At 37.9% G+C, this 24,624-nt stretch overlaps 2 protein-coding genes and 2 long non-coding RNA genes across 4 annotated transcripts in view; 2 read left to right on the top strand and 2 right to left on the bottom strand.

Moving 5' to 3' along the window:
- LOC310737866 overlaps positions 1-7,271 on the bottom strand; it is a 197,472-nt gene extending 190,201 nt beyond the window's left edge. Inside the window, exon 1 of the long non-coding RNA XR_014536912.1 lies at positions 7,017-7,271. This is a non-coding gene — a long non-coding RNA (uncharacterized lncRNA). The remainder of the gene's footprint in view (positions 1-7,016) is intronic.
- Positions 260-6,420, bottom strand: serinc1 (serine incorporator 1). Its single transcript, XM_083562527.1, has 10 exons — positions 6,304-6,420; positions 3,910-4,071; positions 3,633-3,826; positions 3,425-3,504; positions 3,181-3,318; positions 2,724-2,893; positions 2,151-2,241; positions 1,907-2,048; positions 1,588-1,812; positions 260-1,258 (listed from the first exon to the last, which is right to left on the bottom strand). The coding sequence occupies exons 1-10, from the start codon at positions 6,340-6,342 to the stop codon at positions 1,120-1,122; spliced, it is 1,380 nt and encodes a 459-aa protein (XP_083418653.1). The 5' UTR covers positions 6,343-6,420; the 3' UTR covers positions 260-1,119.
- On the top strand, positions 4,078-6,370 carry LOC310737863. The gene is made up of 2 exons (XR_014536909.1): positions 4,078-4,365; positions 4,437-6,370. It is a non-coding gene; the product is annotated as an uncharacterized lncRNA (long non-coding RNA).
- Positions 7,272-11,920: 4,649 nt separating the features above from the next.
- Positions 11,921-24,624, top strand: part of pkib (protein kinase (cAMP-dependent, catalytic) inhibitor beta) — a 31,377-nt gene continuing 18,673 nt past the window's right edge. The window contains exon 1 of the mRNA XM_083562572.1: positions 11,921-12,242. The gene's annotated coding sequence lies outside the window, so the exon portion shown is untranslated. The remainder of the gene's footprint in view (positions 12,243-24,624) is intronic.

Genomic DNA, 24,624 nt, shown 5'->3' with positions numbered 1-24,624 from the left:
CCCGTTCGCAATTTCATTGGTCTAATGTTATGGGACTAATTTTTTTTGTCTTGAAGTTTGTGAAACCGGGAAAACCCCCCCCAAAAAAAATCCATATATTAGCTGCTGATTTGTTTAAGCCGCGGGGTTCAAAGCGTGGGAGAAAAAGTAGCTGCTTATAGTCCGGGTAATTGATTTCCAAAAATAATCGCTAGTTGCACCCTGCATTGCAAATTCTTTTGTAAAAGTCTTTGAAACGTATGAAAACTCAGGACAGTAATGGGGGCTTTAAACCTTTAATAATTAAGACAAGATAGATTACAATGCATTTGTCAAAAGGACACACAAAAAAAAAAAACACCACTAAGCAATCAATGCCTATAATGTAACTTAACAGCGACTATGAGATCATGACCTCCAGCAGGCTGGTAAAACATTCACGTAGCATAGCAGTGAAGCACGTGGCAAAATGGATCATCTTATCGTGAGTTTATAAAGCGATGAAACAGTGCAAAAAAATATTTCAAACACAATAAAACTGGACTAATCTGTGCAAGTTGCAAAAGGATGAGCACTGTGGCGTTATACAGTCCTAACTAAAAGCCTGGGAATTCATTACCATGCACGGAAACACGCAACACCGATGTTGATAAAACAGTATTTCACATGAGATCAGAATCCTCGACGTCGGGGTTCCGGTGCAGTTGATTAGGAATGAAAAAACACATCAAAAGGCTGAGCGTTGAGACTTGCTAAATGTGCAATACTGAATTCTTACGCTCGCTCTGCAGGAAATGTCCACAAAACGATGCGTGTGTGGTTCCTATAGCGTCAATCAATAAATTATGGCCAATGTTTCAACATGTACTGTCGAACCGGAGTTACTCGAATTTCGTTTCTGAGCAGAAACGTACACGTGGATTAGTCAGTACTCGTGTTTAATTTGTTCTGAGCGCTTACACTAAAATACAGCACAAATAAATACCACTACATAATACGTGCAAACAAAAACAGGTTAACCACACAGGAATGCACCGGCTTCAGCTATGTACAGTTACCAACCGACTCGACCTTCGCTTACAGGTGGATATTCACAATGATGAAGCGCGAGGTCTGCCTTTCTTTTTCTTTCTCAAGTCATCAGTCGAAGTCGCGGTTGGTAAGGACGAGCGGAGCCACCAGGGTCCACACGTATAGCGAGATACAGATCCAGCTGGACGAGATCTTCACCCACACCGACGGCCACTTGCTGGTCATTGCCTCGAGGTTGGAGTCGGGGCTGAAAAGAGTTACAGGATTTAGTGGCGTTTCCAGTGGTAAATATACAAACGGAACAATTTCGTATTATTTAAAATCGTCAAACTTGGTTCTTTATGCAACAAATAAAAGACTTTCCCATTGTGCAAACGGGAAGTTTACGGTGTCGTTGTTTCCGAATTACTCTGAAAAAACATTACAGGTGTATAGGCGTGTCCTACTCAAACTCAGGATATGCCATACGTGGTGTCGGGATAGAGAATCCCATAAACTCAAATCAAGCGCAATTCTTGCACTAAATAGAAAGGAAAGACTAAAATCTTGTTTATACTGTTTGTGTTCTCAGCTCACCTGTACCAGTTGGTCAAAGTCATCATGATGTACAGAGAAGCCAGAAAGAGCATGAAGTGGAAGAAGGAGTAGCTGTAAGTGACACCGTCCTTCTCGTTGTCGACGGCCCGAGCCGAATTGTCTTCGCTGTCTAAATTCTCCGCTGCTGGACCGTCCTCGATCAGAGCAGACTCGTCGCTGGTAAGCGTCAGCTTGTTGACTTGAGCGTTGTTGGAATTGCGGATGCTGAAAAGTCAAAAATAAAAAATAAAAAGTTGGCACGCGATGTGGCAAAAAAACAAAAAAACACCTTTTGTCTTCTGACGAAACGGTGACTTACCTGGAATAGAAAACACACAACAGGAACAGGATCAAGCCCACGATGCCCTGGGCGTCCCACCACTGAACCACGGGGCCCTTGCCGGCTGGGGTGGTGCTGTTCAGGCCAATAATACCAAGAAGGCTCGGGTTGCATTTGCGGTCTTAAAAAACAAAACAAGCGAGACATTTATTCAGCACAGTTGAAGAAAAAAAAAAAAAAGTAGACCTTTTGTTTTTTTACTGAAATATCTCAGAAACATTACCAGGCTCATTAGTCATAGCAGACCAGGTCAGATACATAGTGTACAGCGTGACGATGGAGGACTGTAGGAGTCCAGACCTGGGCTGTGACTCCTGAAGAAAAAAATAAATAAAATACATACTTTTTTTTTGTGTTCTTTGACGAATTTAAATGCAACAGAAAAATAATGCTTCTCCTTCCTTCCATCTGACCCTCACCCTAGATCAGAACTATAATTCATGTCAATCATCATGTGACCCAGAAATCAATAACAGGGTTTCTGCAGGTTTTTATGACTTTGTCAGGCTTTTAAAACCACCAAGAATGAAATTTAAGATTTATATGACTTCATAAGAATGAAAAATCAAATACACTTTCCACATTTCTGTTTCATTTTACTGTTCTGAGAAGATGTTCCACTAGATTTTGAAGGGGACATGCAGGAGATTTGTGGAGATTCATTCAGCTACAAGGGCAAGTATGTACCTCCCAAGATTTGCAGTACAAGTCTGGTGTCCCAATACTTTTGTCCATTTAAATGTGAGCGTTTAATTGCATGCCCCATGCAGCAATGTTGTGCTTGAACTGGAGTTACCTGAATTTTGGGCAAGATGGACATGAAGGAGGCTCCCAGACACAGCAGCATGTTGACACTGATGAAGGCCTTGTTCTCGGTACAGCCGTCAGTGTGGGTGTAGTAGACGTAAAACATCACCACACACACCAAGGACAGAGCGTAGTTCAGGGTTGTGGCAGACAGAAGAGCTACAGTTAAAGAAGAGGGAAAGAAATGATGAGTAAAGCAAAGTATTTCATACATTCACTACCATGACCATACATCTTCATTTATCCAATCCCAGGATGTTTGTTCTCATTAGTGTCCATTATCCCAGTCCCTGCTATTCAGAGGTTCAGTGAAAGAAGATCAAATAAGCACATTGTTCTCCAGAAAGTGGACTGAACCACGTCCAACTTCAAAAAATGGTCACTTGTACTTGTCTTGGAGTCTAAAAAAAAAACGTATCAATTCATTAAGAAAAGCCAAAACTTACCTGCATACCAGCAGCGAGAGTTTCCCTCCTCCATCTTCTCCACCCAGGACTCATTCCAGGAGTGAGCGAAGTCAATCAGAAGCACCAGCTGAATGAGAATAAAACAGAAAGCGCCGGCCATGCCGATGTAGAACCACACTGTGGGATGGGCACAAGAAACAGTGTTTAGTTTCCTGGTGCACTGGAAGGAAAACAAGTTTTGAGTTCTTCAACGACTAATCTGATGAACGCGAATACTCCTTACCGGTCGTGAAAGGACCCTCAGGAATGAAGAAGGCTCCGACGGTAATCGCAGTGGCGGCAGCGAACTTGAAGAACCAAAACCTGTGCAGGAATCATCAAGGCCATGAATAAATACTATTTTAACTATCTGCCACAGGAACATTAGGTTTTAAGTGTATTGATATCTGGAAGCAGTATTTATAAGCTCATGAGCTCGGTAGGTCACATACCCGTTATGCACAGAAGCTCGTGGATCTTGACTGCTCTTGACCTTGATCATGATGAGAGAGAAGAGGAGGAAGAACATGGCCATGCCAAAGCACACGCGGTACACGGCCTTGTAGCCCACGAGCACGTCGCAGTTCACGTGGCCTTTCACGCCCGGGATCGAGGATCCCATTCCTCCTTCACAAAAGCCTGGAATCTGCAATCAAGTGCCACACGCTGTTTATTCGTATCCTCAGTGGAAAAACAGCTGAATCTTATCTGAAGGATTAAGATGGCTACCTTCTTGAGTTGCACTTCCATGCCAGGCATGAGCATGATGCAGGCGATGACCACTCCCAGCAGCAGGAAGAAGGAGTAGATCAGCCGTGTGACAGTGGAGTTGTTTCCACTGGGGCAACATCTGCACAGAAGGCAAGGAGCGCTGCCACAAAGGCAGGGGATCTAAAGAGAAACGGAGTGGATTTCAGACAGGTGATACAATGAGATAATATCAGAACTTGGCTGTGTCTAACTCGAAAAGACGGCCTCCATCACCGGATTGACGTTAGACATGATGAAAATGTTATAGAGAAAAGGATTGTAGCACAACTGCAGATCATCCATAATGAACAGTTCTGCTCATTCATGTGGACTATTCAACCACAATTTTCTAGAAAGTGACATCGGGGTCATTTTTAAAAGCTGGATCCACATCATCTCCTTCCACAAAGACACAAACCCAGGTTCTCAAAATAAGTGACAGTATTGGGACGAATGAGACAGTAAGGAGACGAATGAGACAGTAAGGAGACGAATGAGACAGTAAGGAGACAGTAGCGAGACGAATGAGACAGTAACGAGACGAATGAGACAGTAACGAGACAAAGAAAAAAAGAATACAGACAAATAAGACAGTAATAAGATGAATGAGACAGTATTGAGAAAAATGAGACAGTAACAAGACGAATGAAACAGTATTGAGAAATGAGACAGTAGTGAGACAAATAAGACAGTAATAAGATGAATGAGACAGTATTGAGAAAAAGGAGACAGTAACGAGACAAATAAGACAGTAACGAGATAGTAAAGACAGTAACGAGAATAATGAGTGTTGAGACGAATGCGAATGTGAGTCATGCTTTTGAGTTTGTGCAGTTTGCAAGCCCTGACTAGTGTGCACTCTGACATCCAAACAAAGGTCGTGAAAATCCAGATGTTTCTGTACGTCTACTAGATGGCCCCCAGTGTCGCAAACTCGAAATCTGATTGGTTAAAGCAGTTTCGTTCTCAGGTTTTTGAAGCTTCAGACGACTGCACTGTTGATTCCGAAGGTCTCGAGGCAGTTTTTTTTGACCCCCGGCAACAAACGATGGCTGAAATCTGATTGGATAGAAACTCTAACATAAACACACACTACAGGAAGCAGTGCAACCATGAGAAACTGAGAAGACAATTAGGAATAATTTAATACATATACATGGACAAAAATATCTCAAATTGTAAGTCAGTGATTTTATATGTATTTTTTTTGGATAGAAGCCTTTCGAATGGATGTTCAGACGACAGGCTAGTCAGAGTTTGCTAACCACATCTGTAGCAAAACTGCACAATGTCAAAATATATTCACGTGGATTTAATAGCTATTTTTTTTCTTTCATTCCACAGTGGCTGACAAATAAAAAAGAAAATTGATCTGGTCACAGACACACTTACAAGGACATTTACGAGATGGACATTTCCAGAAAAGCTGGACATTGTGAGGAAACGATTTTTTTTTTTTTTGCGTCTTCTATACTGTAGAATTTGCACAAACACACCATTTTCCCTGAATTTTCTAATCCCCAGGCAAATCATAATGCATGATAATAAAAGGTGGATTGTTTTCGGCAAAACACAAAAAACACACCTGTATATTAGATCAGAATATACACAATACACAATGACGTCACAGCCCAAAAACCGGAAATGCCGCATTCGAAACTGAATATAAATCGCCATAAACGTTCGATAAAAGTGAAACAAACAAAAAAAAATATTATAATAAATAAAATATTCGTGTCTTCATTTCTAAACGAAATGTCTGTGGCTATTTTTGTCTTTCCTGACCTCACATTTTACTCACTGATGTCGCAAGACTTGTGAAGAAAAACAAACCCGAAGCTAGCAAAACAAGCTAGGCTAATCGTGGCGTAATGACAAAAAAATATATATAAAAGACAAAAACACACACCACCACATATTGGGATAAATAAAAATACATTAAATATAAATATTACATTAACCACAAATATATATTTAAAACGTATTTTTCATATTGGCATTGTGATGATTATAAAAAAGGTTATTAGCATTTGCTATGCTAACATCCAGTCTCCAGGCCAAATGAACCACCCAGTAAACACGCAGTATATCCCTGACCCAAAAACGGAGATTAACAGGCGTTTATATATAAAAAAATATATACAAATATAAACATTATAGTTTTCAAAAGGTGTTTAAATAAATCGCCAATTCGACGTGAAAAGTTGTAGAAAGGTTTTGCAAGTCATGATGAACAATGCTGCCGCATTTTACTTCATATTGTAGATACTATTTCGTTTAACGGTATTTAAAAGATCATTTTATATCATTTTCTAGGAGCCATTAATCCCAAATAATGTGTCATAATGCAAATAATAAGATTTAAAAACATACCCAACTCGCCATAGAACAAAGCCCAAGAACACCTCCCATGTTTTCACTGTGGCGTCTGAAGGCAAAATACTGAACATGGCTGCGGTGATGGGTTTTTTACACACACACACACACACACACACTAATGTGGATATTTCACTGTAAAAGTCAAAAACGTTTACATATGTTCTGTGTATTTTAATAAAGTACCAAATAAAACACATTTGAATATCACACATTGTGTGGCCGAGCCAAATATATGAATCAATAAACCCAAATATATGGATTTCACAAAGGATGTTTGAAGTCTTCATTCCTCAGTCTTTCACAGAAAATAATAAATATTAATATCATTCTTTTGGCATTTACACCGGGTTACTTGCGGTCAATAAACATCATGATGTGGATTTCTTTTTGGATTTTTCTGAATCCATGAACCAGGGCCGTGAGGCCAAAATGGTGTCAAGGAACCGCAAGGCCTAGAAGTCCTTCAGTGCTTCAAAGGAAAAATGGTCTTGAAAAGGTCTTGAAGTGGAATATTTAGCATTTTTCCAACATGTAGAACCAAAAATCTTTATTAAGTCTAATTCATTGGCATCCAAACCACATTATTCGCTGTTAAAGAAAGGTTTTGAAGTGGATTTTTTCCAAAACTGAGTTAAACAGCATTCTTCTTCTTCTTCTCTAGGCTTCTCACATTAGGGGTCGCCACAGCTGATCATCCGTCTCCATACCCCCCTGTCCTCTACATCTGCCTCTTTTAAACCAACTACCTGCATGTCTTCCCTCACCACATCCATAAACCTCCTCCTTGGCCTTCCTGTTTTCCTCCTTACTGGTGGCTCCATCTTTAGCATTCTCCTACCGATATACCCCATGTGCCTCCTCTGCACATGTCCAAACCATCTCAATCTCCCTCACCTTGTCTCCAAAACGTCCTACATGCACTGTCCCTCTAATAAACCTATTTCTAAACCGGTCCATCTTCGTCACTCAACATCTTCAGCTCTGCTACGTCCAGCTCCATCTATTATCGATCCAGAACAAAATAATGTAGCTTTTGTATTATGTTGTGTATCCTTTTTACACATACAAAGATGTTTCATTTGAAATAATTTTTTCAAGCAGATGTAGAAATAATAAGCTCTAATGGGTCCATCTTGAAGAAGACCATCCCAAAGAACAGGATTCCTATACAAGCCAGGTATAATCATCTATTTCTAGTAATATAAAAATGTCACTTTGAACATTAAGGTTAAAATATAGAATTGTCTCTGGAATAAGACCCTTTCTGCTCTAGAGTGACAAGCTATGAAACAGGGCAAATGTCTCTGTACCGCTCTTGTGCTGAGTATGTGACAATTAAGGCTTTATTCTCATCACTGTAAAAGTAAAGGATGGAAAAAGCACTTAAAGAAAACAAAGAGTCTTAATGAGGACTGATTACAGGACTTCTTACAGATATATAGATATTTCAAGGACATAAGAGGACATATTTGTTTGAAAGGATTTTGATTCAACCATCACAAAAGAAATCTGAAGCCGTTCCCAGAAGGATGATTTGATTATATGGCTACAGCTTTAACTACATCACTTTTTTACTTTTTCTTCACTGCACAATGTTTTTGCTCTATTGAATTTCACTTTAACTCTGGACTGGCACAGCACAGTACACATATCCATCTCTATCTATCTATCTATCTATCTATCTATCTATCTATCTATCTATCTATCTATCTATCTATCTATCTATCTGTCTGTCTGTCTGTCTGTCTGTCTGTCTGTCTGTCTGTCTGTCTATCGCCCTTTCTTATTTTTATATTCTATTTACATTTTTTTGTTCGACAGTCATAAAAAGCATCTCACACGTTTCGTACTCTGTGTACGTGAAAAATTTTATTTGAATATGAAATTACATCCACAGTTTTGCATAAAGTAGCGGATGGATCATGATTTTTGCTTATGAGAAACAACCTATTTTTTTAATCTGATCTTATTCGTTGTCAAAAAATTCCATGTGCATATATATATATGTAATGTATAAATATCTTAGGAAAGTCATGTCTGAAACACCAGACGTGATTTTGACCATTTTTTTGTTTATAAAATCATAATTTGGTAATAAGAGTAATAGTGTTTGAATGCGGTTCACTGTGGCCTGAAATGTGTGATTGATTATCTGTGTGATTGTTTTGTATTTCCATGATTATTAGTATTAGACAAGAAATGTAATATTCATGTTGTTCCTCAGAAGATCGAATGATTACATGTAACTTTATATATATACTGTAATGACACTCAGTAATGTAAACGTCAATGGATTGATCAGTTTTATACCATATCATTCAAAACCATCATTCAGAATATGAGGTGATATGTTTCCATGTTTAATGTAAATAATAAAATAGTTAACTGCACATTTTTCAGGTGTGTTTTATATAAAGTTGTAGCACACTCTGTGGATCTCTGGAACATGCTTTATCCATTGCAATGGGGAAAAAATAAACCAGATCAAAATTCTTAGGTTTTTGAGTGCCCCTGTTTTCACTAGCAATGGGTCTCATTCTTACATATTAATTATGCTATTTATTTCACATACATGATTTTTTTTCTAGACACGTCATGTTATATAATTTAACAATAAAATAATTAATTGGTTCGGTAAATATAAATACTGAGACACAATAGAAATCTTTTTTAATAGCTTATAACTGACTAATCAGTTAAAAGCAGTTGTTCATATAAGCACAGTGTGTATTTTTCTTTCTCGTATAAGAGTGAAGGAGGTGGATACAAGTGCAAATCGTTTATTTGCAAATTTCGAAAGGAAGTCTGCTCAAATCTATAAACATAATAACATGAATATGTAATATGTCATCTTTTCAGGATGTAAGATATTCCAGATATATAAAAGTGCGTTAATCCTTAAAAATACTAGGATGTGAAATTGATAAAGTCATGATTTACAATACTCTTCTTCACACAGATGATTTACAGATATCCACCTACTTGAGTAATTCCCATTGTAAATAGATTGTACGAATGTAGTTGCTTATTCCATCGATAGAGGGAGACAGAGAGCAACCAGAAACTTCACCAGAGCGTCTCCTGTTACCATTGGGAACCAGAGGACACAACCTTAATTATAATCAGGAAATCAGCTCTGCTTGTGCCTAGTTTTGGGACTTGGGAGTTCTTCAACGTGCATCCTACCTTCATCAGTGAAATTTTAGATAGCGTTATTGCCAAAGAAGTGGTGCTTGATGCTGGGATTTGAACTTCTGATTAGAAGTCCCTCCATTGAGCTACCAATACCACATTTTGCTCTTTCTCTTTTGCTCTTGTCTTTTAATGCTTGTAAATTCAAGAAAAATATGATGTGCACAAAAAGTAAGTACTCTCTGGGACCATTATGATGCCTGAAGTTTAAAGCAAATGATTAAAAAATTCCATCTGAGGACTTGCAAACATCTGAGTACCTTTGGGATACTGATTTCAGCATAGTCTAATTTGGGCGAACTGTCTAATCTCGTATCCTATTTAGGACAGATGAAGTGGGATGCAGCAACTAAGAATTAAACAGGAGGACAGACCAACAAATAAACCAGAACACACACCAAAATATGCACACATCAGCTTTAATATTCAAACCTGCATATACCTTGTAGACCTTCCTTGAACCTGAATATAGCACAGTAGGTATGGACGTTTGCAGCAGATCAGACTTGTTTGTCCAGCATGTTTCACAGAGCTGGAGAATTTGGTTGCCAAGTCAACATCTTGTACTCCTTGTTATTTTCTTAAATCTTTTCTGAACAATTTTTGCATCTTAGATGTTCAGAAGGCATTCTTAAAAACAACTGAATGAGGGATTAGGGAATACTGCTGTCAAGAAGGGATGAAACTTGCATCAATGTTTAGGTAGGTGAGCATCTATGAGACAATTCCACAGCACATTTACAATACAACAGCACATTTTCAGAGGTCTTGAGGAGTCCATGTCGGCTGTGTTGTCTTAGTGGTACAAGAAAGATCTACACAATTTTAGAGAGGTGATTTGAATATCATGGTCGATCTGTGTGTGTTCACGAGTCAAAATCTCATCCACGTGAATGCCAGAACCAAAGGATTTCCAGCAGAACATTGGCCAGACTATCACAATGCTTCTATGTCTGATCTTCTTCCCATATTGCATCCTTTGTGCCTTTTCTTTACCATGTAAATGATGCACCTGACCATTCACAAGATGTAAAAGCAAACACGCTCTGTTTTGAACTTCATTTGATTGGCGCTTGGTGCATTTACTTATCACCAACATACAGTTCAGCATCAGTTCAACAGCAGAACATTTTCAGAGGAATTTTCATTTTTTTGACTCAAACTTGGCACAACACCTTTGGCCTTAATTGCTGATTTTGATCATTTGAATAGAAACCAATCTAAAGGTCCCTGGTGGTATAGTGGTTAGGATCCGGCCCGGGTTCGAGCCCTGGTCAGGGAACCAACCCCAGCCACTCTTAGCCTAAGCCTGGATAAATGCGGAGGGTTGCGTTAGGATGGGCATCCAGCGTAAAAACGTGTACCAAATCAAACATGCGAGTGGCGACCCCCTGATGGGAGAAGCCGAAAGAACCTGGAATAAAAACCAATCTAATAAATATAATTCTATTAATAGATCGGTGTGTTGAGAGTCTCTTCACATAAACTGAGTTCATTAAGCAAAGAGTGCTTTGAGATGCAGCGCTCTCACCGCTGCGACCCGGGTTCGATTCCCGGTCAGGGAACCATCCCCAGCCACTCTCAGTGCCGGTCCCAAGCCCGGATAAATTGGGGAGGGTTGCGTTAGGAAGGGCATCCAGCGTAAAACATATGCCAAATCAAACGTGCGGAGGATCCGCTGTGGCGACCCCTAACGGGAGAAGCCGAAAGAAACTACTACTACTACTACTACTACTAAGTACATTTAAAGGCAAAGACTTTTGTACTTTTACTGGAGTAATATTTTACCTACTGTATCCTTTAACTCAAGTACACGGTTTGTGTTCTTCGTTCACCACTCTGGTGGATTGGGTCAGCATTTTTTGTGCTCATTAGCTCTTCTGTTAAATTGAAGAAAATATGCACATGAATGAATCTTCATTATCCATATATATATATATATATATATATATATATATATATATATATATATATATATATATATATATATATATATATATATATATATATACAATAACCATCATCATCTTTTTTTTTGCCTTGCTCAGGTCCTTCACATTTTCCTGCTTAAAAACACATCAACGTTAAAACTGGACATTTGCTGGCCAATAAATCCCATCCCTTGATGGATACCAATGCAATGAGCCACTCAGTGTTGTTCCTTTGACATGAAATCAGTGCCTTTAATGTTCTGGGTAAATTAATTAATAAATAAAAAAATATATTTTTTTGCATTTTGCATTTTTTTTTTTTTACTTTACTTATTAATTATTTAATATTATTATGAATAGTTTTTTTTTAAAGGTGTGTGTGTTGTTGGGGGGGGGGGGGGGGGGTGCAAAGTATTCTGTGCAAACTGTGTAAAATGGTCCTGATGGTGGCTGTACAAGAAATAGGAAGCAGGTGCAGAGCACGTGAAGGCACTAATACAGCATCATTGCATCTCCTGGCTGGCGCAACTATCAGTGCTACTGTACATCTGACCCCAGTGTCCTCTATCGGTATTGATCCAGGTATTGTATCGCCTTGGTATCGGTGGGTATCGGATCGCAAAGCCGTCCAGTGTTTCCTGGTTACCGTTTCGGTGACGTCGAAACAGCGCCGCAGATGCACGCGGGCTGCAATTAACGCTAAGTGTCCTAGTGCACGAGAGACAGAGACAAAGATACAGAGAGACAATACAGAGCAAAAAAAGGATGCTCTGGATGCTCAGATAATTGGTGAAGGAAAACCGTTTCTTGGTAAGTTCAGATCTTTATCTCTCTCTCTCCATCACAGATGCGGCTTTGGGTTTTTTAAAGTTCTCTTTGTTCCTGACGATGCATTTATACATGCAGTGAAGAATGCACTAGACGTGTCTCTCGTCTCCCGGATTTCACGTGCGATACGAGTCGGCATTGTTACGTGCGTCTCGTTGAGCGCGAGCGCCCGCGTCCGTGCGTCTTCCCTGTTCATTTCGGGTGCAGACCGACAGCACGTGACACGCTATAAATAACAGTAAGAAACGAGATCTTTATTTTTTTTTGGAGCCGATGTCTTTTTGGACCAAAATCTAATCTACAGAATAAAATAATAGTAATAATAATAATAATAATAAAACTCAGCATGCATTTTATCCAAGAGTAAATCCAGCTCGTGCAGAAAGCCTGGCTTGACCTCAGCTATAAATAGACATAATGTGCTTAATGCATGTAACCTACATTATAAAAAACAAAACAAAAAATACAACAAAAGGAAATATGTATGCTAGTGACCTTGGGCTGGCTGTGCATTGCAAACATATCACTGCAAGTCTGTTTATTGAGCCATTATACATCTATTGCTATCAGTACTAATCATTTAATAATGTACCATAATTTACACTCAATACATCGATCAGATTGGCCCAGGCAAGTGTTTGCATTTTAAATCAATCCAGATTTAAAAATCTCTTTAGAAGTGTGTTTGAGCAAGCATTCATTTTCACCTACTATACACATGCATGTTGTAGGTATGCAGTTCTGACTGTAGTCCATCTGTTGCTAGGGACAATTCCTCAGCCCTCATGCTGCAACGTGGAGCGAGGTAAACATAAATCATAAGAATACTTATGTCGAATGACAGCACGGTGCAGGAATATGCATAGTGCATATTCAATTGAGTTTTATTTGTGGAGCACTTTTAACAATTACACAAAACACATTGTCCCAAAGCAGCTTATGAATATGAATTTATCCCTAATGAGCGAGCCAGTGGGGACAATGGTGAAGAAAAAAACTCCCTGAGAAGGTATGAGGAAGAAACCTTAAGAGGAACCAGACTCAAAAAGGGAACCCATCTGAGTAACATCGAAAGTCCATTCATTACAGTTTTATTGAGGTGTACTGCTGTTGCTTAAATGCAGAAATGTTCATGCAAACTGTGGCCCTGAGCTGTTTATATTAATTACAGACTGTTTATATTAATTAATATATTAAAATTAATATATTACAGTCCAAATTCATCCCCATATTTCCTGAGTAGTCCAGTAACTTCATGGATCTTTAGACTGTGCATGTGGAACCATCCCCAGCTGTCTCTACTTTAAGAGAACTCCATCCAGAGGTAGGGCATCACGATGAATCAGGTGGATCCCAAGAGAGGAAATGGACAGGAACACGGGATAATTTGTATATCTTTTATTTTTGCAGGTCTGCTTATATTATAAGTGGTCAAAATAAGCAATAGAAACATTATGGAGATTCTGACAGTGTCAGTTTTAGAACACATTTAGCCCATTTACTTTTCAGATTTCCCATTATTATATGTAAACATGTACAAAACATGTGTGAACTGAATTCAACTACAGCAATGTAACCTATCTTTACTCAAAAAGTCTACAGAATAACACTCAAGTATATAAAAATAGGATGGGGTTCCAAAATGTTGCACAATAAATGAATACCCATCCAAAATGTGATGTTAAATTGAATTAATAAGATGTAAAGTTGAAATATTTACATAATTTATTTAATATCCAATAACACACTGTGATAATGATATATATTATTTGCTGAACTAACTTACAGTTCTGCTGTGGTAAAGCTGTCAATAGTCTGAATGTTTTCATTTTATGAAAAAACAAAACAAAAAAAAAACAATACACACATACACATTTTTTTAATGATTATTATTTTTTAATTAATTTCATTTATTTTTATTTTTTTTTACATTAAATGAAAAACATTTCAGACTATTGAGATTTATATGTGTGTGTAAGTAAATCTTTCAATAGTCTGGCATTTTGTCATTTAATATAAAAAAAAAGGGGTCCCTTACGGGGGAAATATCAAGGTCCGTGACGTCGGAGTGACGTGGGGCCGCCTTCCTGTGGGCTCACCACCTGCAGGAGGGACCGTAAGGGACGGTGCTGTGAGGATTGGGCAGCAGTCGAAGGCGGGGTATGCCTGCTTAGACTGCTGCCCCCGCGACCCGAATTACGGATAAGCGGGAGAAAATGAATAAATGAATGAATGAATGAATATATATATAAAAAAAAAAAAAACCATATATATATATATATATATCTTGCTTACCAAATTTATAAGGATGTACTGTTAACACTTTATGGTTTGTAGACATCCGACTATCACACCAATGCATGTCAATAACATCTTTGTATAATGTAGCTTTACAATTTCCCTTCACTGGATCTAAATAGACTGGAAGAACTAAGAGAAACCTATTCCAAAAAGGCTCAGTAGTTTAGCCCTGACTTCAGGCAACACCTTTTGGATGAGCCGAAATACAGACTGCACTTCAGATGTTTCTGCCAGACATCAATGCCTGACCACACCAATAATCAGTGGCTGAATGAGCACAAATTCCTTTAGCCTCATTGCATAATCTAGTGGAAAGCCTTCCCAGAAGAGTGGAGTTTATTATAATAGCAAAAGGGGACATCCTAAATGGGATTAAACATGTACATACAGTGTATAGAATGTATGTAAAAAAAAAAAAAATATATATATATATACATATATTTTTATTCCTAAATTTTTTGCATTAAAAGAAAAAGAAAATGAAAGAGAAGTACTTGTGTATAAAAACCTGAAATGTGCATAACTTTCCAAGTGTAGCGTTTAGGCTTGCTGTGTAATACGTCACTGGCAAATGCTGAGTGAGATGATGTGTGCAGTCATGACTCACTCGTTCTTTTCATACTGTGTGTTCATATGACTTGAGTAGTAACTATAGGTTTAACATACAGTACATAATATTAAACATTTGTTTAAGAAAAAGGGCTTTTTCACTGCAACCAGGCATTCGTGGCATTTTAAATTTAGATTCAGGGCCATGTGAACAGGCTATGAGGTACACATTGTCTGCGCTTTGGTTATTGTGAATATCAGGTGATTTCGTGCTGTAGCACCTCTTACCATTGTGGTTCAAAGGAAAAAGAACAGGAACAAACTGGCTTAAATGTCTCTGATGAGCAAAACTTAATGAACTTTTACCTCGTTTTTGTGTGTTAAACATTGTACTTTTTTAGGATGGTGTGTGAGGGTTGTTTTGTATGTGTTTACAGTGTTTACAAAAGAACACTGATTTACCTCAAAGTTAAACACAGCATTATTTTCTTATTACTGTAGACCATCTCAGTGGTGGGCATAGCGTATTAAGGGCTGGGCAAGATAAAGAAATATCATCTTTTGATTATGAAGACATGGTCACGCTGCACAACATGCCTCATGATCTGCAAACAATGAAGTATATTACAGTAGTGTTTATTATGTTTTATAGGGTTAATGTTCAGTGATTTGTATGAATAATTTTTCTCTTTATTTCTTTATTTTTCTTCTTTAAGAGTGTGAAACAAACCTTGGACACATATGCTTAATAATATTAATATTTTCCAATTTTTAATTTTATATTTTAGCTTTGAATGCGTTTGTTTGTAATTAAATAATATTAATTAAATAAAAAAAAACTATTAATTGAAATATTTGAAGAAAATATTTAATAACACTGATTCTATATTATATTATATTATATTATATTATATTATATTATATTATATTATATTATATTATATTATATTATATTATATTATATTATATTATATTATATTATATTATATTATATTATATTACAGTGGAACCCGGTTATGTGGATGTCCTAGGGGGTCGCCAAAAAGCATCGAGATAAACGAAAATCAAAATGGCGGCAAAATATTAACGTGCTTGAAATTTCTTTATGTACATGATGTGCGTTAATAAATGAGAATGTGCATGAACGTGTTTTTGGAGGTTTTTTTTACACAACAGCGTTGCTGCGATTTGCTGGATGAAGGCATGCTATAAAAATACATACAGTACATGTTTATCTGTCATGAATCCACCTGCCACGCCCCCTTCGGCGCCCCCTTCGGCGTGGCAGGTGCTTTCTCGGCCGCTTTCTCTGAAGCTCTACCCAGCGCGGCTTTCGCCTCCCGTTCATCGCATAACATTTAACAACAAAAGGCAAATTTTTCCCCCCTTGTGCTCGAGATATCAGGGTTCGGCGACATAAAAAAGTCGACATAATCGATAAAAAATGCTTAGAAAAAGCGAGAATTTGGCGGTTCCACATCAAAAACGTCGACTTAATGGGGTTGTCGAGGTAACCGAGGTTCCACTGTATATTATATTATATTATATTATATTATATTATATTATATTATATTATATTATATTATATTATATTATATTATATTATATTATATTATATTAACCAGCCATATTCATAAAGCACATATCTTCTCCAATACTCACCACATGAGTCTCAGATCTATGGGTTTCTATAAACAGGGTCACTTCTACTTGTTTCCAATGGAAGCCAGCTTTTAATTGGCTCTGTTGTTTATGGCAGAATCGGCATGCACCTGCTCGAAAAGTGTAATTATACCCGAGGGTCTAAACTGTAGCAAAAGGCCCAATTTATTCTTCCTACATTCACGTGTGTTTCACGTAGTCATTAGTGCCGTGTAACATTTCTCTGTGTGCAGCCTGTTCCCTAGCTCCTTCGAATCCCCAATCTCCTTTGCGTAACACATTAACACATACCCGATACCATCAACCGCTCGTGATGTTTTTCATTATAAGAGTGAAAATGTTTGCCAGCAAGCAGAAGTGCAAAGTTCGCTGCGGCTTCTTCAATACTTCTTCAATACTTTACACAGTATTACTATATGCACACCGGATGGTTAATGAGGTAAACCTGCCATATAGGTCACAATTACTGATTGTAGCCCATCTGTTGCTATGCACGGTTTGTTAGCCCTCCTCTATCGTTTAATGAAATGGCTGATATGGCAGTGTGTTTTTTGTTTTCTTTTGAACATGGTGTACTTTTACTACGTTTACTGCATTTTATTAAACACCTTGTAGGAGTAATTTCTAAGAATATCTTCCTTTACAGTTTATTAATGACCACCTGGTCAATGTTGGCCTGAAACATTGTTCTGGAGGAATGTTTTTCCACAGAGAAACAACCAGCTATTATTCCTGGGAATATTTCTAAAGTGCACCTATGTATATGGACTCCTCTGCAATATAAAAACGGGTCAAATTGAGAAAATGGCAAAATAGGAAACATCTAATGGTTTTGACAACAAATCACTGGTCAGAAAATGAGGAAGAATTGAACAAATAACCTCCTGAAACCTCATGTGCCACCATCTGGTCATTTACTTTTGCTGGAGTGCAGTGGAAAATATTTGACCATTTAATTCGTATGTGGATTTTTAAACTTCCCATTCCACATTTAGTCCCCATTTACTGCTATCTTCTGGCAAAGATGTTCCACTATATGTTTTCAATAGATATGTGTTCATTTAGCCCCAAGCCCCAAGTGGTAAAGTTAGTCCAATTTATTTCAAAGGTGTTCACTAGGTTTGGGATCAGAGCTCTATAGCAGAAGATCTTTCACTCCAACCCATATAAAGCATATCTTTATGGATTTTGCTGTGTGACTAGGGGTATTGTCATGCTGGAACATTTTAGGTCTCCTAGTTCAAGCAAATAGAAGATTTGAGATGTTCTATACAATTGTGTGCCTCCAACTTTGTGGTAACAATTTGGGAAAGAATCATGTATCATGTACCCCAAAATATCTTTTTAATTCAATTAATTTCCTTATTTGGTTTTCTTTCAATTTGGGGTTTTGAAAACCCGAATTACTTGCACTTGAATCACTCTTTATAATTAACACAATCTTGTGTATTTTGTAATGAAATTCAGAAGTGAATTGCTTTTGTAAGGTTAATATATTTCCCATGGGTTTGGTTGTGTTCTTCAGTTGAATTGTTGCTGTCCTTTGTTTCTGATCTTGTACTAATTTGCAGGTTTTGGTAATGTAATTTTTCACCTCAGCCTGTTTAACATGTAAAGTGGGAGCCAAAAAAACCTCTACAAGTATGGGCGAGACCGGCTGCTGGTTCTGTTTTACTATAGTTAAACTATTATAGATTCTGGACTGACATTGCAGTAGCGTAACAGCAGACAGCTGTTGCAGCCCATTAAGGGCCTGTAGTCAAGTCTATGTCTCCCTTCAGACACTGCACATCACAATGTCATATAATTGCTTGTGCACCTGATTCACATTTACTAGTAATTAGCACTCGTATATAGCCTCACTTTGCACAGTGGTACGTTCGTCTCTCAATATTTTGTCCCCAGTTCTTGTTTTCTTGTGCAGGTTTGTTTTTAAAAAATGATGTACTTCAGAGTGGCAGTAAATCCAATATTATTTATTTTCTATTATGAATTGCCAGATGTGTTTGATTAGAGGCAAAATTCAGGTAGGAAGTTGTTAAAAAAAACAAGTATTTGTAATTTGTTTTTCCAATGATAGTGAACCATTTTTTGCTGTAGGATCAGTCTCTAGCGCAGAAATTCGTTTTGGTTCCTTTACCGCATCAAAAACAAGACCCCTTTTCACATGTTGCTTTTTGCTCCGGCTCTTATTGTTGCACTTAAACAGGAAACTGATGTACGTGAATGCAGGTTACACTCTCCAACATTAAATGATCAGCTAGCAAAACGTAAAAAAAAAAAAAAAAAATCTGAACATGATAAAAGTTCGTCTGGAATGGAAAACGTAATGATTGGTAATAAAAGTTTAACTGGTAGTTTGTTCCAGTGGTGCTTTTCATCTCTCTCATTAAGTAAATGTGTTGTGAAACCTACTGCACACTGAACCTCACAGAGATCACAGCTAAAATCCCAAGGCATCTTGAACATCCACTGTATTTCTAACTGCATGTGTTTAAATCTAGCCTTAACTCACTATGAAGGCTTATCACGTGTAGTTTTGTAGTTTACACCACCTGGACTTACCATCTGGTGGCTTTTTTTCCAGAGGTGCAAGCTGATAAATATACATTGCTAAAGTTCTCACCCTTTACCATGAGATTGGCATTGTTCAGATTTCCTTCAGTGTGTGTGTAGTGTCTTAGAAAACATTGTAGAAAAAGGATGAAGCCAGTTCATAATCTCAAGTCAAGTCAAGTTTATTTCTATAGCGCTTTTCACAACAGACATTGTCTCAAAGCAGCTTTACAGAAATCAACAGTTAAGGTGAATTGTGTGCATTTATCCCTGATGAGCAGCCGTGGCAACTGTGACCAGGAAAAACTCCCTTAGATCTAATGACGAAGAAACCTTGAGAGGAACCAGACTCAAAAGAAGAACCCATCCTCATTTGGGTGACATCAAGAGTGTAATTGTAGTCTTTAAACAATACAGAACACTGGAGAGTGAGAAATAACATGAGCACTGGAGTATAAGATTATAAGTAATGATCTTTTTACAGTCTTATACAGTCTTTATGGTTATAAAACTAGGAGCTACTGAGCTCAACATTTGCGAGTTCGGCATCTACTTCTTCAAAGGTCCAATAATCTACCATGTAAGAAGCTGCCATATCAGCACTCATTGAAGGTCCAGGTTTCTGAGATTTACAGCAACATGCTGTGCCTTCATAAATCTCCTGATCACAGCGGGCCCTCAGTGAAGCTGAAAATAACCCTGACTCTGTCAGTAAGACAGTTTGCACAAGGATTTCCCCATGACATAGCATGCCATCATTTATTGTCTGCAGACACTGAGTAAACTGAGGTAACATTGATGTTTTCGGTTTACATTGATAACTGTCTTCGAAAGGATAGAGGGAGCAATAAATGGGGAGGTACAGTGCTCACAAATAGCTCACGATCAATCTGATCCTGGAGTGCTCTCTAGCTCAATGAGGTGAATAATTTATTATGGGCTTTGGAAAAACAGAGGCAGGAGGTTTCCTACCAAAGCTTTGGAAACATCGGTCATCTAGACTGTATTCTCTGATGGCGTTTTAATAATACTGAGAAGTGGATCGATACCAGTCAAAAGAATTGCACGCAATGTGTAATTAGCTCTAGCTTATGTGGGAAATATGGCGAGATGTGACAGTTTCAGATACAGAGCCTGTCAAAGGATTGGAAACACATTTAATTGTTTTTGAGACATGTTTTTTTATTTTTGTTTATATGCACCAAACTAGATATAGGGCAAAAACACGATGGGCAAATTAAGAATTGGACAAAAGTTCTGTGGACAGATAAGTCCAAATTAGACATTTTTGGCTCTAACTGTAAGAACTTCTGCAAGAAGATGAACAGGAGAGAAGATGTGATCAGACTGCTTCACCCCCACTGTCAAACATGAAGGTGATAGCTTAAAGGTTTGGGGGTTGTTTTGGACCCCAGGTACCTGAACTCCTCCACCTTTTCCACCTCTTCTCCCTGCAACCGCACCACTCCACTGCCCTCCCTCTCATTCACACACATGTACTCTGTCTTACTCTTACTGGCTTTTATTCCCCTCCAGCTCTCCAGGCTCTTCCCCACCTGCTTCCCACTCTCACCACAAAACAAAATATCATCCGCAAACATCATAGTCCAGGGAGATTCCTGTCTGACCTCGTCTATCAACCTGTTTATCACCACTGCAAACCGGAAAGGGCTGAGCCGATCCTTGGTTGCAGTCCAACCTCCACCTTGAACCAGTCTTGTTGTTCCTTTTGCACACTTTACTGCTGTCACACTGTCCACATACATGTCCTGCACCACCCTCACATACTTCTCTGCCACACCAGACTTCCTCATACAGTACCACAACTCCTCTCTTCACCCTGTCGTACGCTTTCTCTAAATCCACAAATACACAATGCAATTCCTTCTGTCCTTCTCTATACTTCTCCATCAACATTCTCAAAGCAAATAAGGCATCTGTGGTGCTCTTCCTTGACAAGAAACCATGCTGTTGCTGACAGATGGTCACCTCTTCCCTCAGCCTGGCTTCCACTACTCTTTCCCATAACTTCATGTTGTGACTGATCAACTTTATTCCCCTGTAGTTACTGCAGGTCTGCACATCTCCCTTATTCTTAAAAACCAGTACCAGCACACTACTTCTCCATTCCTCAGGCATCATCTCACCTTCCAGAATCTTTTTAAACAAGCAAATACAATCATGTTAATTTATGTAAAAAGGTTTTGAAAAAGTGAAGATCGATGAAAATCTATCTTTATAATTACCATGATCTTAATAATATTGTAATATAATGTAATTTTTATGTAATGTATTGTAATTCAGACTGGATTTGTTTCTAATTTAAATACTTGCTATGGAAAGGTTTATATATTGCTCTTTATTTCTGTTGTGTTCTGCAGTGGAATTGTTACTGTGCTTGTTTTTGTGTCTTGTGCTAATTTGCAGGTTTTGATCACGTAATTTCCCACCTCAGCATGTTTGACATGGACGCCTCCACAAAAGAGTGTCCTTTGTTTGCTTTGTCACAGCACACAAAGCTTGTGAACCACTTTTTTATAGATCGGCTGCTGGTTCTGTTCTATTATATTTAAACCTTCATGCAGTTTGGACTGACATTGCAGTACAGTTTTTTAGAGAGAAGAGGCTTTCTTCTTTTCCATATTTGTTAAAAATGTTTCTAACTCTACTATTATGAACTTTAAACTTTAACATGCTAACTGAGTCCTGCAGAGTCTGAGATGTAACTCAAGTGTGTGGCATTTTCTCTGAACATTGCACAGTCTGACCTTGTGGTGAATTTGCCTAAATGTCTTGATTATTTTCAACTTCTGAGTAATTTTCCTCACTGTAGAATGATGGACTTTAAATTGTTTGGAAATGGCCTTATAACCCTTCCCAGATTGATGGGTAGCAATAATTGCTTCTCTAACATCATTGCTGATGTCTTTCCTCCTTGACATTGTGTTAAAACACACAACTGAATGCCCCAGAACAGAAAACTATTAGAACTTGGACTTTTATACAGGTGGTCACACTTTTTGATGATCAATTAATCAAGGGTATTTAATTAGCAGCACCTGGCTGCTACAAAGCCTTTTAATTCCTATGGAAACAGTAAGGTTGTACTTTTGATTTTTCCTAAAAATATACAATATGTAATATGGCATTTATTGTTGTTCATTGTAGGTTGTATTTACCTCATTTTAAGATCTGATAAGGCCGGATGATTTTGATGTCCTTATACATAAAATCATCAAAAGCAACAAGTGTGAATTTTCTTTTTTTCACAAGGAGAAAAAGCCTAACAAATATTATTATTATTATTACATTATTTGATTATATGGAATCATAGATCAGTGGCAGAAGCAGAATGGCTTATTTTGAATAAAGCGCAGATGTTTAAAGTCGTTTGTGCGATATGTGAAAATATGTGGTAGTGGGTGACAGACAATTTCAAGGTTTTTTCCTAATTGAGGGCCAGAATGGATCACTGGAAAAGCTTCTCTTCATGATCTCTGATGGATTTTAGGTAGTAGAAGAGTTAGGCAGTCTATTGTTCAGATGTCTGAGGTCGTTTGTCTTTTACTTTCTTTTTTGCTGTGTGTGCATGTATATCATTCTATAACCGATAATGCCTGCTTATAATAATAGTAATCATTATTATAATTATTATTTTTATAGTGACTTATTGCTTCAGTCAGATTAACTAATGGTGATTTAAAAGAAATGGTACATCTAAAAGTATGTCCAAACATGTCTCATTTCTCATTTCATAAAATGGTCCATTTCCAAAATCTCCACTCCATTTAGCATCAATCTGACCACTACAATAAAACCTGAGCATCTTATCATTTTTTTTTAACTCTTTGCTTGCACATGCTATAATAACTCTGCGTTGGCCAAAACTATCACTTTCCAAGACTAATTGGTCTTTTTTATGTTGGGGTGAGTTCGTAATGACATTGGCTGTATGTTGGGGGTCAGTATCCTGATGCAGAATCAATTTTGGGGCCAATAACATGCCACTGATTGGAGAAGTATCTGCCTATATTTATTATGGACCATTAATGGTGACAAAATCTTCAACTCTGTTTGCAGAAATGCAGCCCAAACTTGCAGGAAACCTCCACCATGCTTCACTGTTGCATTCGTTATTATACAGCTCTTCAGGCCTTCGGCAAATAATTTTACAGCAAAATATTTCAAATTTTGACTCACCAGTCCAGAGCACCTGCCGCCATTTTTCTGCTCCCCAGATCCTATGTTTTCATGTACAGTTCAAAGTCTTTTCTGCCATCAGTGTTCACTGTTACCACAAATTTTATTTCACTTAATATGTATATTTATTTACATTTTTCTATAAAAAAATAAAAAATAATACTTACTTTTTTAATGTGAGAAACTGCAAACATTTTCCCAATGGGATCAATAAAGTATTCTGATTTTGATTAATCAAAACAGAACATAATCTTTGAATAAAAGCATGTCTTCTTTGCACCCCAAGAGATGGTGTAACCGGTCGGTGTGATCAGCAGGAGTGTGGTATAGTGCATAGTGTGAGGTAGAGGGTAAATCTTTGGCTTTGCTGGCAAACATCGGGGTTTTAATCTGACTCAGGCAGCTACAGCCAGTGGAGGGAGTGTAGTAATGGGGTGGTGTGGGAGAACGTAGGAAGGTGGGGTCATGCAAATGCATTTTGGATTAGATGTCTCTCAGGGGAAGACCTGCCTGGAATGAATTGCAGTAGTTCATATGATGATGATGACAGTCTGAATAAACACCTGAGGGGCCTGTATGGGTAGAAATGGATGAAATCAATGGATGTTGTAAAAAAGACTGAAACTGAAGTGGACCCCTCCATGTCACATGACTTATCCTTTTCTGTTTGACTCTAGTGCCCTCAGTATTGTGTTTTTTTGTATCTTCTTTCATCTATTTGCAACTCTTTTCTCATTAATAGTAAACATAGAGTCTCTTTGAGAGAATACGGTTTACCTGTTAATAAAAATAAAATTGCTTACAAACTTGGTACAAGGAATCCATCAAGGTCAAATACTGGCCCCTTCCTTTTTTTATAATATGTACCCGTATAGTGTAGTATGAGGTGGTATTTTGAGTCTATCTCTGTTTATAAACAAGTACTTTATTTATCCACATTTACACCCAATCGCCTTCAAAATAGTCCCCTTGCACCGCAATGCAGCAAAATGCAGTGTTTTTGTAAAAGCGTGTCAAGCACCTTCTGCTATCTCTGCTGGATCTCTGTAATGGTGTCAAAACAGTGACCTTTAAGCTGGATCTTCATCTTCAGGAA

The sequence above is a fragment of the Silurus aristotelis genome, assembly GCF_946808225.1.
Source record: "Silurus aristotelis genome assembly, chromosome: 15".
NCBI classification, from domain to species: Eukaryota; Metazoa; Chordata; class Actinopteri; order Siluriformes; family Siluridae; genus Silurus; species Silurus aristotelis.
Note: the sequence above shows the minus strand (reverse complement) of the source record. Positions and strands in the feature narration are given on the sequence as shown.